The sequence below is a fragment of the Erithacus rubecula genome (genome assembly GCF_903797595.1).
Source record: "Erithacus rubecula genome assembly, chromosome: 10".
Classification (NCBI taxonomy): domain Eukaryota; kingdom Metazoa; phylum Chordata; class Aves; order Passeriformes; family Muscicapidae; genus Erithacus; species Erithacus rubecula.
The window spans coordinates 18,699,256-18,713,582 of record NC_136662.1 but is presented as its reverse complement, the minus strand read 5'-3'; the positions used below and the strand labels follow the sequence as shown (position 1 = coordinate 18,713,582).

The 14,327-nt window shown below is 38.7% G+C and overlaps 1 protein-coding gene across 10 annotated transcripts in view; it reads right to left on the bottom strand.

Annotated features, from left to right (window-relative positions):
* MAST2 (microtubule associated serine/threonine kinase 2) overlaps nucleotides 1-14,327 on the bottom strand; it is a 185,200-nt gene that overhangs the window by 54,547 nt on the left and 116,326 nt on the right. For 8 of the 10 annotated variants that reach the window (XM_079314225.1, XM_079314228.1, XM_079314227.1 and 5 more), the window contains 4 exons: nucleotides 11,774-11,865; nucleotides 5,049-5,124; nucleotides 2,655-2,675; nucleotides 127-205 (listed from right to left, as the gene is read on the bottom strand). In XM_079314225.1, coding sequence (XP_079170351.1) covers nucleotides 127-205; nucleotides 2,655-2,675; nucleotides 5,049-5,124; nucleotides 11,774-11,865 — 268 coding nt within the window. The remainder of the gene's footprint in view (nucleotides 1-126; nucleotides 206-2,654; nucleotides 2,676-5,048; nucleotides 5,125-11,773; nucleotides 11,866-14,327) is intronic. The other 2 variants (XM_079314229.1, XM_079314226.1) reach the window with 1 other exon arrangement.

The following is a 14,327-nucleotide window of genomic DNA, read 5'->3' as shown; positions in this document are numbered from 1 at the left end:
AATAATTAGTATATTAAATAATGTTAGCAAAACAATGACGAAAGATCCAGTATTTTAGTAGAGATTCAGAAGCTGATTTGTTAGGGTGTATTTGTACAATTGCTTGGAAAAATCAGTGTCACTTACTGAAACTGTTGAACTGGGAGTGTTTGTTCCATATCCAGATGAGGGAAGGGAGGCCAAGGACCAGCGGCGTCCATCCGTTCTGGGGAAAAGATGTGAGGGAAGTTACACAATTTCTTGAGAGAAATAAGCAATTTTCTCCTCTGCATCTCCTAACCTCATGCTTTTATTAATGTCTTGAGTTATTCAGATAAATCAAGTATCCTGTTTAGAATCACATTTGTGGAAAAGCAATCAGAGTAAGTTTTAAAAGCAAAACTAGGTGACTTTGGAAAAGCTACAAGAAAAGGGCATCAGAATCCTGCATTAAGTAGATGCTTTGTACTTCTACAAAACTTGGAGCTCCTAAAACAGACACATAAAAACAGCTCCTTGCAAACTTCTTTGAAAAAGACACCCATGCTTAACTTATGCAGCTCACTGCCTTCCAAATGAAGATTCAGATTGAGGAAAAAAAAAATCACATTAGATCAAGAATCAGCTGAAAGCTGTTTACCTACTCAGAGGGCATTCTGCTCAGCACATGGCTGGAAAATTAAACCCACAACAGGAGATAGGAACAGAGCCAAGGGACCCACATAAATCACAGAAATCTCACCTAGGGTTCTTTCTCCTTCAGTCAGTATAACATTAATACTTATTTGCCTATTGTAGCCAAATAAACATATCCCTCAGGGAAAACATTCAAAACATTGTAGAAAGGTCTTGTTTTGCCAGTGTCAAAACTGAGGAACTACACAAAAGCTTTGAGAAGAATCAGTGTTGCCCTCCCTCAAACCCTCTTCTTCCCCCCAAACCAAACTCAGTGAGGATGAAAAATGAACTACAGCTCAGTCTCACAGCACTTTTTCTGTCTCCAGTCTATTTTCCCACATTTTGTGTCCTTGAAAGGGACAACCATGTCCTGTTGCACAATGGGATGGTTGTAAAAGTCTCTTCCTCACATCAGTTTCCATTTGCTTGTGTTCTTTCTTGCAGCAGATTACCAGTAAGTGGTCATAACACAAAGCTGAATTAGAACAGCTTTAATCACTTTGGAGAGATATGGGGCTTTTGGTACACACTGACACAGTGCATTTATGCAAGTGCATTATAAAATAGGATATTTGGTACAGGTCTAAAATAGTGATTATAAAAACCTCAAGTGTTACCTTCACAGCAATATTTCTCATCCCACTATCCATAATCATGAAGCCTCATCTCCAGAAAAAGGTTCAGTGCCCACCAAGATAAAAACCTCTGTTTACATTTTTTCCAAATCTAGTTCCTTTTATTTTCAGGCACTGATACACACCACTCTTTGCCATCTATCTTACAATGACAGGGAAATAAACTCACTGTTCCACATCACTGAAAGAATATTATGTCAACAGATTTTTAAAAAGACTCATGCTTCATGCATTAAAAAAAATAATAAGTCTGTAATGCAGATTTTTATTGCATGCCTGTGTTACAGCTAAACCCCATTTAGCCACAGGTGATGTTTTCTCTGGCAAGACAATTAAATGTAAAAGAACAATCTCAAAATAATTTCAAGTGAAATGGAATTCCTTTCTTAACCCTGAAAAACAACAACTATCCTCATTACAAAGTTGTTGCATGCTGGGGTAAGGGATTGAACACCAAGCTTCAATAATCTTCATTGAGTTTCTGGTAACATACAGGGGCACTGGGGAAATATTTAGGTCAATGATTCAACCTTACTTTGGATCCTCAGTCCCAGAGCAAAATACTTTCTTGCTTGCTGCACAAGTTACTCATTTCTTGCAAAAGAAAAGCTTGGGTTTTGTTTGTTTAACTGAATTACATAAATGGTGCATTGAAATAATTTCAGAATTTTCATTTTGAAATTTTTAAGTTAAAAGAAAGTATCTTGCTCAATTAGAAAATTCCAGCACATCCCTTCATGTTTAAGCTGTTTACTGCTGATGCAATCCAGGCAAGCAATGTGCTAAGGAGTCAGGACAAACATATCAGCTCTACTCTAGCAGAAAGAAGTGGGACAGGAGTGAAAATCTTCCAAATCAAGGAAGGGGAAGATACTTCTAAAGCAAATTCCTCCTGCATTTATGCAAAGCATTTCAAAATGTTTCAGTGCTTTGTTAATAAACATATTTTTACAGAGACAACATGCAATATTACTTCAGGATAAAACACTTGGAATGAAATATTTAGGTTTTTTGTTTGTTATATATGCTTTGCTAGGCCAACAAAGACATGCAAACAAATTTTGCTTCTAAAATGACAATTAGTTAATTATGGAGGTGCTTTTATGGCAGCTAAATGCTATTTCATGAAGAAGCACATCAATTTTAAAAAAGAAGTTGGAAAAACAACACAACTTCTCCAGAGCTCTACCTATTTATCATTTTAAGCCCAAATGTGAAGATTTTCTGTTTCTATCACAAAGACTAGAAGCTGGATGCCTAAATGGGGTTGTTACAGCATGAACTTGTTAGGGACACGTGCTCAGCTGCACAGAAGCACAGTTGACACACACACACAAACAGCAGCAATGGGATACACATTACCTGTCTGCTCTGTGTCCATGGCTGTGTGGAAAAAATTGTACAATAATTATGAGAGAGGGAGAAGTAAATGATACATGTGATTTATGAAAAAAAACCAAAAAACCTTCATCTTCTGTTGCTGGTATTCCTCCAAGACCACTTTTAGTGAGTATGAACAGAATTAACCATACATTTCCTTATTCCAGCAGGAGGATTCCTGCCCATGTTGTGGCCATCACACAATCATTGAAAGGGTATCCAACAAGGGATTTATGGCTAATCACAAGTCAGACTAAGGACAATCTTGCAGCAAATTGTAGTGACTTTACAATAACACAAGCTTTCCAAACAAGTTTCCTATTCCATCTCAGGAAACTCATCACAGGACTCTAATGAAAGAATGGGGGAAAAAAATTATATCCAAACAGGATAATAAATGAAGAAATTACACCACTAATAAAAGGCAGAAAATCAGCAACAATTCCTGTGATGGGAACTGCAGGAAATCAGGCAAGGGCCATCTCTTAAGCCCTATACAATGTCTATGAAAAGTAAAATACCCATTCCTCTAGCACCACACTTGTAATTTTTAATTCCATCATGTAGAAGTTATTCTGATACCAGTATGGGGTAATCTAGTATGTATCTGTTATTACTGCTGGCATAGCTATTCAGGCTGTAATGCAAGCAGAAAATAGAAACAGGTTTCTAAAACAAGCAGTGCTTAAGTGTTCTTTTCCCTGGCAGAAAAAGTAGAGAGAAGAACATGGATACAATAAAATGAACCACTGTACTCAACAGGACAGGGTTAACCTGGAAAAGTATGAAAGGGCACTCTTCAGAGTTTTATTATTAGAACATGTCTGAACTTTTAGAGTCATATTGAAGGATCGAGTTGAAACATGACATTGAAAAATTACGTTAATCTCTGACAATAACTTCTATTTCTGCTGCAGCTTTTCTACTGTTTTCCAGGATCCAGAAATGCTGTGAGATACTTCAGATACTGTGAAAACTTGTAAAAGTTCAGTTGACTTCAACAGAGCTTATTGAATACACTCAAATCAGGCTTTGAAAACAAATGTGGATGAGTCCATTTGAATTGTTTAAGCAGCAGGTAAAGCACTAATTTTCCCTCTGAGGCAATATCCAGTCTCTTACATTCTATGTGCTATTAAAAAGCATTTTCTTCCATAAGACCAAAAAACCAAAGTCTGCTTCAAACAGAATTCAAGGACACCAGGTCTTCTAGCAAATCACATCAATGGAGAAATGCTCCAGGATTTTCCTGCCATCCAGACAAAGAGTGTACCTTATTCCATCAAATCCTAACCCTTTATTCTTCTTTAAACTCTTGAGACTTAGCTTTTTTTCTAACTAGTCCTCAAGCTAAATCTTTCTCAGAAAACTTACTTCCTCTCAGGATGATCACAATTTCCCATTCTCAGATCATTTTAACACTGATGGGGTTTTTTTCAGCTAAGGCAGAGTTTAACAAATCCAAAATATTTGAATGTAAAAACCCACCTCCTATGCACAAACCCTGCCTAGAACCTCTCTAATTTCCATGTTCTTTCTTTCTTTCTCACAAAATTTAACTTTCTGTATCATTATCCATTTCTGCCTACCTGCTGGGATTCAACACTCAAGTCACCATTTCTCTGCTTTTCCCAGCTGCCTCTATTCTTTCTTTCCTGTTCCTTACACTAAATCCACCACTGTGGTATCAGATGTCTTTCCAGCAGTTTGATACACCACATGACCAGCACCTGTCCAGCACTTGCTGCAGGACAGATGACAGCTCCACATTCAGGTCTCTCAGTGCTGCTCTTGGAGAGGTTCTTGTAGACTTGCAATTTCAATTATCAGCTATTTTTCTCATTGAGCAGTAATGTTCTCTTGACACCAGTGCCCATGACAGCAGAGAAAACTCAGGAGTCACTACCAGTGAGAAGGCAGGGAAGGAAGATACAGAGTTGTGCACAGCTAATTTAAGGTATGTTTATATCTTTGTGCAGACACAGCAAAGAGCAACAGTACATTTTCAATACACCTCAGTGAGAGCAACATCTAGGACTACAACTAAGTTACAATTACCCTAATCATGACTGGCTTTAATGTCACTTTGACTAAATTATTTGTCATATCACATGCCCTACATGTCATTCTTCTGGGAGAACATTGCCTCTTCACTAGGCAGCATTAACTACTTAATTTACTTTACCTTTTTCTAGGTCTGAAAAGCACCTAATGCATTCTGATGCTGTCATGATGTAATCCATAAGGAGTAAAACAAAATGAAATTGGAGACATCAAAGAATATAAAGCACAATCAAAAGTAGTCTAACCCATAGGGCATTTGTAAATAAAGTGTGTAGACCATTTGCTTGCCAAGAAGAATAGATCTTGACTTACCTTCGGGCAGGAACAAAGGAAAAATGAGCAGGTGCATTTGGAGAGAAGTTCCTGGGACTGTCCAAGGGGCTGCTGCCTGTTTAAGAAAGAAAAAATTACCTATTAAAAACCCTTTTGTTCACATTTGCACCAAATGGAGTAAGTTTTCAGTGTTCTGACAGACTTTGAACTGCATGCTGTAGTCACAAATAACTGGAAATGTGGAGCTTTAAGTCTTTGAGTCTTGATCATTAGTTTGCTAAAGAAATGTTCTGACACAGGTGTACCAGTATTTATACTCCTTTTAAAATAGTTTAAAGGGTTTATTTCATTTCCCACTTTCAGGTAAGTAATGTACTACCCATAGATAATAGATTCTTTTAATATTTTGCAGTAATTTCTACCTACAAGCTTTTCCTAACACTTGTCAATGAAAACCTGAGGTAGAAGTGACACTGACAGTTTCAGGAATAATAAACAGCAAGAAAACATTTCTTCCCAATTTCCCAAATTCTTCTTCACATGCGATGGTTGAATGTAAAATTCACTGAGGGGAAAAAAAACCAAACAATATACCATGAAAACTGCACATGATAATAAAATGACTACATATATGTAAGATGATTGGGCTAAAACCTATCAGCAGTCAAACTAACTACCACTTTTCTGAAATAGTACTTTACCATGAAAATGAATGTACCAGCAAAACTACAGAGCAAAGGAGAAAAAACACTTAATTTTTGGCACAAGTGGTTTTTTTCCTCTGGGTTTTGTCATATGGTGAGTGGTTTATTGCAATGTATTTTATTACAAAGTAAAAAGAAACCATCACACAGAAAGTCCTTCTAAAAGCTAGGATCATTCACAAACTAACTGCAGAAATATTTGAAAGTTATAGATTAATTTAGAAGCTTCACATCAGTGTGCTTTCTATTGGCCATGAAGTGGTTTGCTCTGTCTAGTCATTAATATTGGCACAGAAGAAAAACTATCCATAGTAAACATGTGTCAACAGCAATTTCTTTGTGCAAAGACAACAATATAGCACTAAAATAAGGCCAGGAAAACTAAACAGATTTTGGAAAAGCAATACACTACAAGGTACATCAAAAATGGTTTCAAATTTAGATCCCATATAAAATGGTTTCATTTTAAAAGCCATGTTGAAAAGTCAAACCTCAAGTATGAGTCATCTGCATATTGTCTCTGTTACAGAAACTCAAGTTGCCCAGCTTGCCCCTCAGGGCAGCAGTGATTTTGAGGTTACAGTCCCATCCAGCAACCTACTGAAGCTTATAATTAAGTTTATAATTAAGTCACATTAATTTCAGTCCAAGTTATCCACACACCTTTGCTGTTCCACCTAGCAGGAGCAGAATATAAGCACAGTGCTCAGTTAAAGGCAACACTCCCTCACACTTCAGCCTCACAAATGGGTCACAAAAGTCTGCAGCAGCATCTCTGCAGCTTCTGTGAGCAAGGTGTGCACACCTGGCACATGTGCTGGGGCAGGGAGGAGGAGGAGGGGAGGGGGATCAGGCTGATGCCTCCTGGGGTATGAGGATGGCCACAGGGCTGCACAGGCCAGCAAACTCCATCTGGTCTGCAAGTCAAAGAGGGGAAAAATAGCAGCTGGTTGAGATTAAACCAGCCCCAGGCTGATGTAACACGTGTCATGGGGTGATGAGAGAGCTGGAGAGGTAAGTGAATTCCAGACCACTCCACAATCTGCTTCATCAAGAGCAAACTAAATTAAAAGCAAAGAGTTTGAGCAACAGGTTTGTTTTCCTTTGCCTTGATTTTCTTTTGCATTGTTAGTAAAGACTAACAATGAGTTCACAGTTTAATACAACACAATTCAAGTTTTCATCCAAAACCAGATACTATTTAAACAGTTCCTAGGATATCCCAAGTGCAGATAGGAGAGAGTGACCATAAACTTGTAGCTAAATAACTTGTGGTGTTTCATTTAAGATTGTACTCATCTTAATTCTTATGTTCATAGTGGAAAACCAGAACCATTTTGCTACTTTGGAACCACAAGAAGATGGAGAGGTCTGACAGTCCCAGTGTAGGAGGCACTGCAAGCTTCCAAGGAGATTGAAGAATTCACCAAAGTTTAGAACTGAGTCATGTCCTGGTAGCAGCACACACCTTAGGGTGAGGGTCACCAATCACTTGCTAGCAGAAAGCTGAAGGATCATTTTAGGATGCAGCAGGAGTGAGGTCTTTCCATGGTTATGTGGATGATCTAGCAAAGCAAGGAAGGCTGCCAGCTTTGGTGGAAACTTTGGTCTTCCCCTTCTCATTTTTCAAGCTTTATTGACAATGAACACTACTGTGTCAAGATGATAGTTGTGAACAAAAAAACCTAATTGCCAGATGTTGTTATAAACAAGCAATGAACTGTCATTGCCTTTTTATATCTTCATCAATCTTTGAACTTTCTGGGATATGATCAAAATGGAATTTCAGAATAACTGAGCAAATTGGGTAATGACAGTTTTTAAATTTTGAAATTAAGTATGTGGGTGTTCAAACTCTTCTGAGCCTGCACTGTGTGGTACAGAAATACTACTAATTTTTGAGCAACTACTTTTTCAGATGTATATGGCATATTTCCTTTCAGACACTGGAATTTTAATTAGATCCCCTGTGATTTGCTTGTAGTTTTAAAATGAAAAGCAATTAGTTTTTCTACTCAATTCAAGTCTTGGTGAAGCTTTTAAAACAACAACAGGGAGATGGGGAATTTCTACTTTCCCTAAAATTTCCCTGCACTGCTGCATCTGCTGTAGATGAAGGTATTTTAATAAGAGAAGCCTGAGTGCAATGGTCTCATTCACCAAGGCTGATCGAAATCCTATTTATTCTGCAGCAAAGGTAGATTCCCCTGTTGCTCCAGGGTTATAGTTGGCTACTACTGAACCTGAAATGCCTCTGTCTCATGGGAGGCTGTTACACAGAATGATTGCCCATCATGTGAATCAACACAGCTACACCAATGCCAGTAATTCAGGCAGGAACCTTTACATCTTCCAGACACAGGAACAAGGATGCAGCCAAAGCTTTTGTAAATTCTCTACCTTCAAAATATGAAACCAGACCTTACAGGCAATGACAGTCTCAGCTATCCCCTACAAACATGAATGACACTCCCTAGATAGGCTATGAGTTCAAAAACTCACAACAGAACCATGCTGTAACACCTACTTCCAAGAGCCATAAAAATTAATAACTAAACACAAGAGGCTAAGTTTTTGTGGTCTTCAATAAAGGATATTCAAATTACTTGCTGAATATTAAAGCTAGAAGCTAAAGGTCATAGGAATGTTACAGAACTAGATGCCTTCCAGCACACACAGATTTCAAAATTATCACAATATTTACAGCACCCTGTGTACCACCAGTGTCATGAGTGCCATGGTGCTCTGACACCACCCAAGGATCACAGGCATGATGTGCTGATGAACCTCAGCTTTGATAACCAGGGCAGGATATAGGGTGGGATGTTACATACTCTGCACACTTTAATAAATAAATAGGCACCTCAACAATAGCCATATTTCTGCCAGAATGTGGAACTGAACTTGCAGTGTAATAGCAGAACCATTTAATTCAGGAGCACAGTGCTGCCTGTGAGCAGCTCCCTTCGTGTGCCATTACAGATGGGAGCAGGGCAAAGGTCCCAGCAGTGACAAGTGCCTCCACTGGAAGCCAGACAGTAACCTGGCTACCTTACAGCTGTGGAAGGTAAACTTTAAAATTGCCTGAGCTTCAATTTTCCAGCTGTAAGTACCTATCTCTTTACTATTACATTATAATGTTACTTCTTTCATTTTAGGCTTTTTGATTTAAAATATAATCTGGTGGCAACTTAGTTGTGAACCTTATGGTGTAATCTCTTTGTAATTTCAGATTTAAAAAAAACTATTCAAATAAATAGAAAAAGAGTTAATGAATATGCATGTTTACCTCTTTATTCCCCCCTCTCAATTCAAAACAAAAAGGATTTAGAATAAAGGAAAATTTTCAAACTTACATTCCTAAAACTGGCCATTACAAGTTTGGAAGACTAAACTGCAGAGTGACTCCCCCACGAGCTTCACTCTTTATGCCAAAGTACCAGCTCATTCTGGAAAATGCCATTTCATGCAGTTTGAAAACAGAACTAGCACACTTAAGTGCTCTTGATTCAGAAGCCATTTCATGGCAGGGTCCAAAGTGTTTGGATGTACTTCTTTCGCAAATATTGAGAGCTTTTTAAGTAATACTTTTCTTCTTTTTCTCCTGTTTTCTAGGATAGGAAGTTGCCTGGCATCTTGTTGGGATGCTGTTTGAGACAGACTGCCTGGAGCAGTGTTCATGGGGAGGCAGGTTTCCCTGACAGAAGGACAGCTGTCCTGCCTTTTGCATCATGCACAGAAGAGCAACTCCTGACATTACTGCTATACAGGAATTTATTTTAGTGTGGTGTCTCAACAAAAACATTTTAGCCTCCCTGGCTTCTCTGCATGCTTGCTGCTCCTTTGATTTGTAGAAGAGGTTCAGAATGGGCATTGAGAAGAAAAGACAAAAGTTCAAAGACAAAAGAGGCACCAGCATTTCTTAGTAACTCATCACCACGTGTGCCTGAACAAACAGACTGACAGATTCTGTTCAAATACTAAACAAATATCACAGCCTGTTCTCAAATTCACTCCTCATATATGATATTTCTTAAGAAAATATTTGTGACTCTACTCTAAATTTCATCTACTTTTGTCTCTTGAATAAATTATTTTTTTCCCAGGAAAGACTCCTAAATATAGCACTGGTAGAGAACCCAAATTACAATTAATTTATCTTCCTGTGCACTACTGGCTACTCTTGAAAAAGGTAACAAAGGATGTCCTTTTAATTAATATTTTAAATCCCATATGCAATATCAGGGGAAAAAAAAAAAATATTTGAAAATTACTGCTAAAGTAAGGTGGCACACCACTGAGTAGTTACTCTTCCTTTCAGAAGACACACACATACTTCTAATGAATTATAAGCTTGTAAAGCCTGAACAACATCAAAATCACCAGAAGAAATTCAATTCTTTAAATAGACAGAGGAGAAAAGCAAGTCAAAGGAAAATAAAATATACATGTTTCTATTATGAACATTTCTGCATTTGTTTTCTGACCAATGATCATGTCAATGGGAGATTGTTGCAATCTCCCAAGCATTTCTTTTTCTCAGTTAAAGGCTTGTAGAGCTAATTTAGAATTTAGTGAAACCAACACATGCATGATTCAAAGCAAAAAGCACAATGCAAATAAGTGGAGAATTTCTACCAAGAAAAATGCCTTGTTTAAACTAAATTTTACTAAACTATTGCTACCATAACCACACACAAGAGCAACAAGGGAGTTTGAAGTGGAAGGAGATGGTCCTATATGCATTTTTTTTTTCTGCATTTTATTTCAGATTCTGAAGCAGAATATGGTTTTATGTACCAGCTAGATTTTGTTAACATTTTAATTTGAAAATCATGGGTAATGTTAGAATAATAATGCATTTAAAGCATCTTCCTCGCTTTCCATGACTGGGCTTTTTATAACATCCCAAGAAAATAGGGCAGATTTTTATGAAAACCTAGGAGTGAATGAGGCTTTTATGGGCATCCCTGAACAATAACTTCAGACTTCTTTTTCCTTTCAACAGGCTGGATATCACCTCTTGGGATGCAAAGCTCTGAAAAAAAGAAGCAGATGGCTCCTTCTAGCTGAGCTACTATCAGTTTGCTGTTCTTTCTCAGCATTGCCTCAGTTTCAGTCTCCAGAAAGCATTTACAGAACATACTGCTGTGTAGGAGGAACACAGTGATTATAATGAAAACAACATTCCTTGTCTTACACACAGCAGTGACGTGTTTCCAGAGAGGCTCCAGTGTGGATGATGTGCCACAAATGTTCCAGCTGTCTCCTGCTACTGCCTGGTGCCCATCAGGGATGTACCTGGAGCCCAATCATCCTCTCTGGCATTTTGAAACGGTGAGAACAAAGTCATCACACATCACTTACCTCCCTCAGCAACAAAAACAAGGGAACATGCTGTTCAGGCAAGCTGTTGAATCTGCATGTGCGACCCTTTCAGAAGAATTATTCCTTCTTTTTCTGTTGGAAGAACATCTCCACACACTTCATCTCAATGACTAACAAGCCTGGGCCCATGTGCTTTGAAATGAGCATTTCCCAGTTGCTGCCATGGTAAAACTGGCAGCAGTGTAAAAAAGAAATAAACCTCCCAAACACCTCCTGTTGCAATGAGTAGCAGACAGAGACCATAAGATGGCACACTGCACAGCTGCCAGGGAAACAGGCAGGATGCTCCTGCTCAGAAGAACTGCAGCTAAATCACTGCCACAAATTAACCATGCTCAGAGACTCAAAACAAGAGATTTAAGTAAATGTGTTCATCTAATTTTATTTGGCTTTGTTTTCTATCTCAGGCTCTTTTTCAGGATGTAAGAGGATTGAATCCCCCCAGGAAGGATGGAGGATTGATGTGGAAGCAAATTAGAAAGTGCAGAACATAAAACATTTATCTTGAAACTATAAGGACACTCTCACAAGTTTGAGAAGGTCAAAAACTCCCATCAGAGTGATTTCCAAAGGGCATATTTTGATGCTGAGTATCAGTATGTTCAGACTCACTGCAATGACCACTGGCATTTGTGCTGGTGATTCCCAGGTAGAGCAGCCCTAGGGAGTTACCTGCGTGTCCATGAAGAGGGGAATGTGGCCGTGGGAGAGTTGGAGATGTGCTGGATGTTACAATCAAGCTCTTCCTGTTGCTTGTCCGACAGCTGAAAGAAAGATAGATAAACCATTAGGCACAGTCAGATGGGACAGGTCCTGCAGAATCTCTCTCTGCTGAGGAATCTCCTTAGGGTGGGATTTTTTCATACACTTGATCTCAGTAGTGATCCTGCAGAGAAGAAAATGTACAGGGACAAAAGGTACTTGGTCAGCAGCAAGTGTTTCAACACTCTGGAAGCATTTACTGCACAGGCCACTGGAGATAGCTGGTAACTCATTCCTGATTCACAGAATATGTGCAACTCAAGCTTTACAACTCACACAAAAAGCAAAAAACAATGTAAAATACCCCAGAGTGCTCTGGACACTCTTACCAATATCCAACCTAGCAAATAAATCCATTACAGTTATTGACTTGGTTATAAGAAACCAGAGCATATTCCTCAGGGCAGAGTTAAAATTACAGAGCAAAGTGCTAGTACAACCCAGCAGATGAGTGGGATTACTAATCAAACTCAGAGCCTGAGATCCAAAACTCTTTGTGAACACATGAGGCAATATCAATGGAAAACTCTGCAAAGCAGGTTTCAGACACACCTCCACCACATCAACTCCACTTGTTGCCATGACTTTGTTCCAGCAAGGAAAGTGACACTTCTTATGGGACAGTTCAGATTGATTTTTTCCTTGTTGGGAAAGCTGAGCAAAATGAAGAGAAGGCTGTGTTCCTCAACTTGCTTCCCAGTTTGTGACTATTGACAGCAAACATTTAGCTCTAAACATGGTAAAAGGAATTGCACTGGGCAAGGGAAACATTTTTAAATCATGGGAGCTGTGAAGCAGAGCAGCTAGATAGTTAAATCTCTTTGTGATTGCCACTTCTCCTGCTGTTTAAACAGAAGAAATGAAGTTGCCAGCAAAATCTTACAACTGACCAAGCATTACAGCTACACACATCTATTCTTTGTACCTCCAGCTTGCTTCTTACATGGCAGAAACATTCCTGCTTACTTCAGCAGTCCCCAAAACAGGTAACTAGAATCCCACTGGTGTTGATAGAGGTTGGAAAACAGCCAGGAGCAGGGAAAGCTGAGCAAAAGCTGAGGAAGGAGCTCGCTGGCCCCACTCCAGGGGTGCCCTGTGAAGCTCCACTCTGGGGTCCCCAGGCACAGGCAAAGCCCCTTTGCTTGCAGACCCCAAATGCTGACATCTGCCAGGTCCTTAGTGCACTGACTGATCTGCTGGAGCTGCCCAGCAATAAACACACCCAGGCTGCCAAGAGCTACAATTTAATGCAAAAGTATTTTGCTGCCACAGGATACAGTGCATCTGACTATTATTATTTGTAAGCTTATTTTATTGCTGTTCTATAGGAAACTAGAGTACTTGATACAGAAAAAAATACAACTGAACTGCCAACTATAATAAACAGTAATAAAGTTGAAGCACCATTAACTGCTATTCAGGCTCTTTAGTGTACTTAAAGCATTCCTCAAAATTATCCAACTGATTCCATACAATCTCCATTTACATTCATGTATTATTCAGCAACAGTCCATCCAAAAACTGATTACCATTGTGCACATCTCACGGAAAAACTAACAGTCTGATTTTAAGAAGCTTAAAATCCCAGTTCATGGATATTTTTAACATGTTTTCAGTTACACTATTCCAGTAACTGATAAAGAAAAACCAGAATACTGAATTCCAACATTAATACCAGATAATCATTGTTTACATTAGCACAAAAGCTTTCTTGCAACATGAAATTCCTAAATATTTTAGTGTAATATATGTAAGAAATTTAAAAAAAAAATCCTGGGCATTTTAGTATCAAATATAATGTAAGCGTTTCAAATCTTGCTCAGTAAAAATCACTAATACAGTGAGAAAACAGAGCTCCATTCTCTGCAGTTTTATCTCTTTGCTAAGGAGAGTTCCTAAAGCACACTTTACCCCAGCAATGTCTGGAGCTGGCTATGGAAACTTGGTATATTTAAACCACAGCATAACAGGGGAAGTGCACCGTCCCAAACTCAGAGCTTTTTAACTGCTTGCCTGCATTTTCCAAAGTGAACAGAGTTTTACAAACCCATTTTCTTTGCTGTCTTTGCCAAGATAAGGAGCCAAAAGAGAAAGGGTTAAGGAGATGGAGAGCAAGCACAGCTGAGACCCCTTAAAATAGGTCAGGTTTACACAAATGTACCCAGAGGAGGGAATGGCTTGGAGTGAAAGCCTAGCCCCAAGTTGGGAATAAAACATTATTCTCTTTGCACCCTCAGCATTGGATAACTTTTAATTTTCCTGGATCTCTCATCTGCAAAAGAGAAACATCACTTGGGTCTGTTTAGCCATTGCTTTGACTTATGTGTGTTGGCAACAAGGCAAAGCTTAAAGAGAGACTAAAAACACAACACTCAACTTCTCAAATTCATGTTTTATGTTGAGAAAAATATACAAGTACAATTATACTCTCTACTGGCTGATGAGAGCTTTCTGCATATAGAGA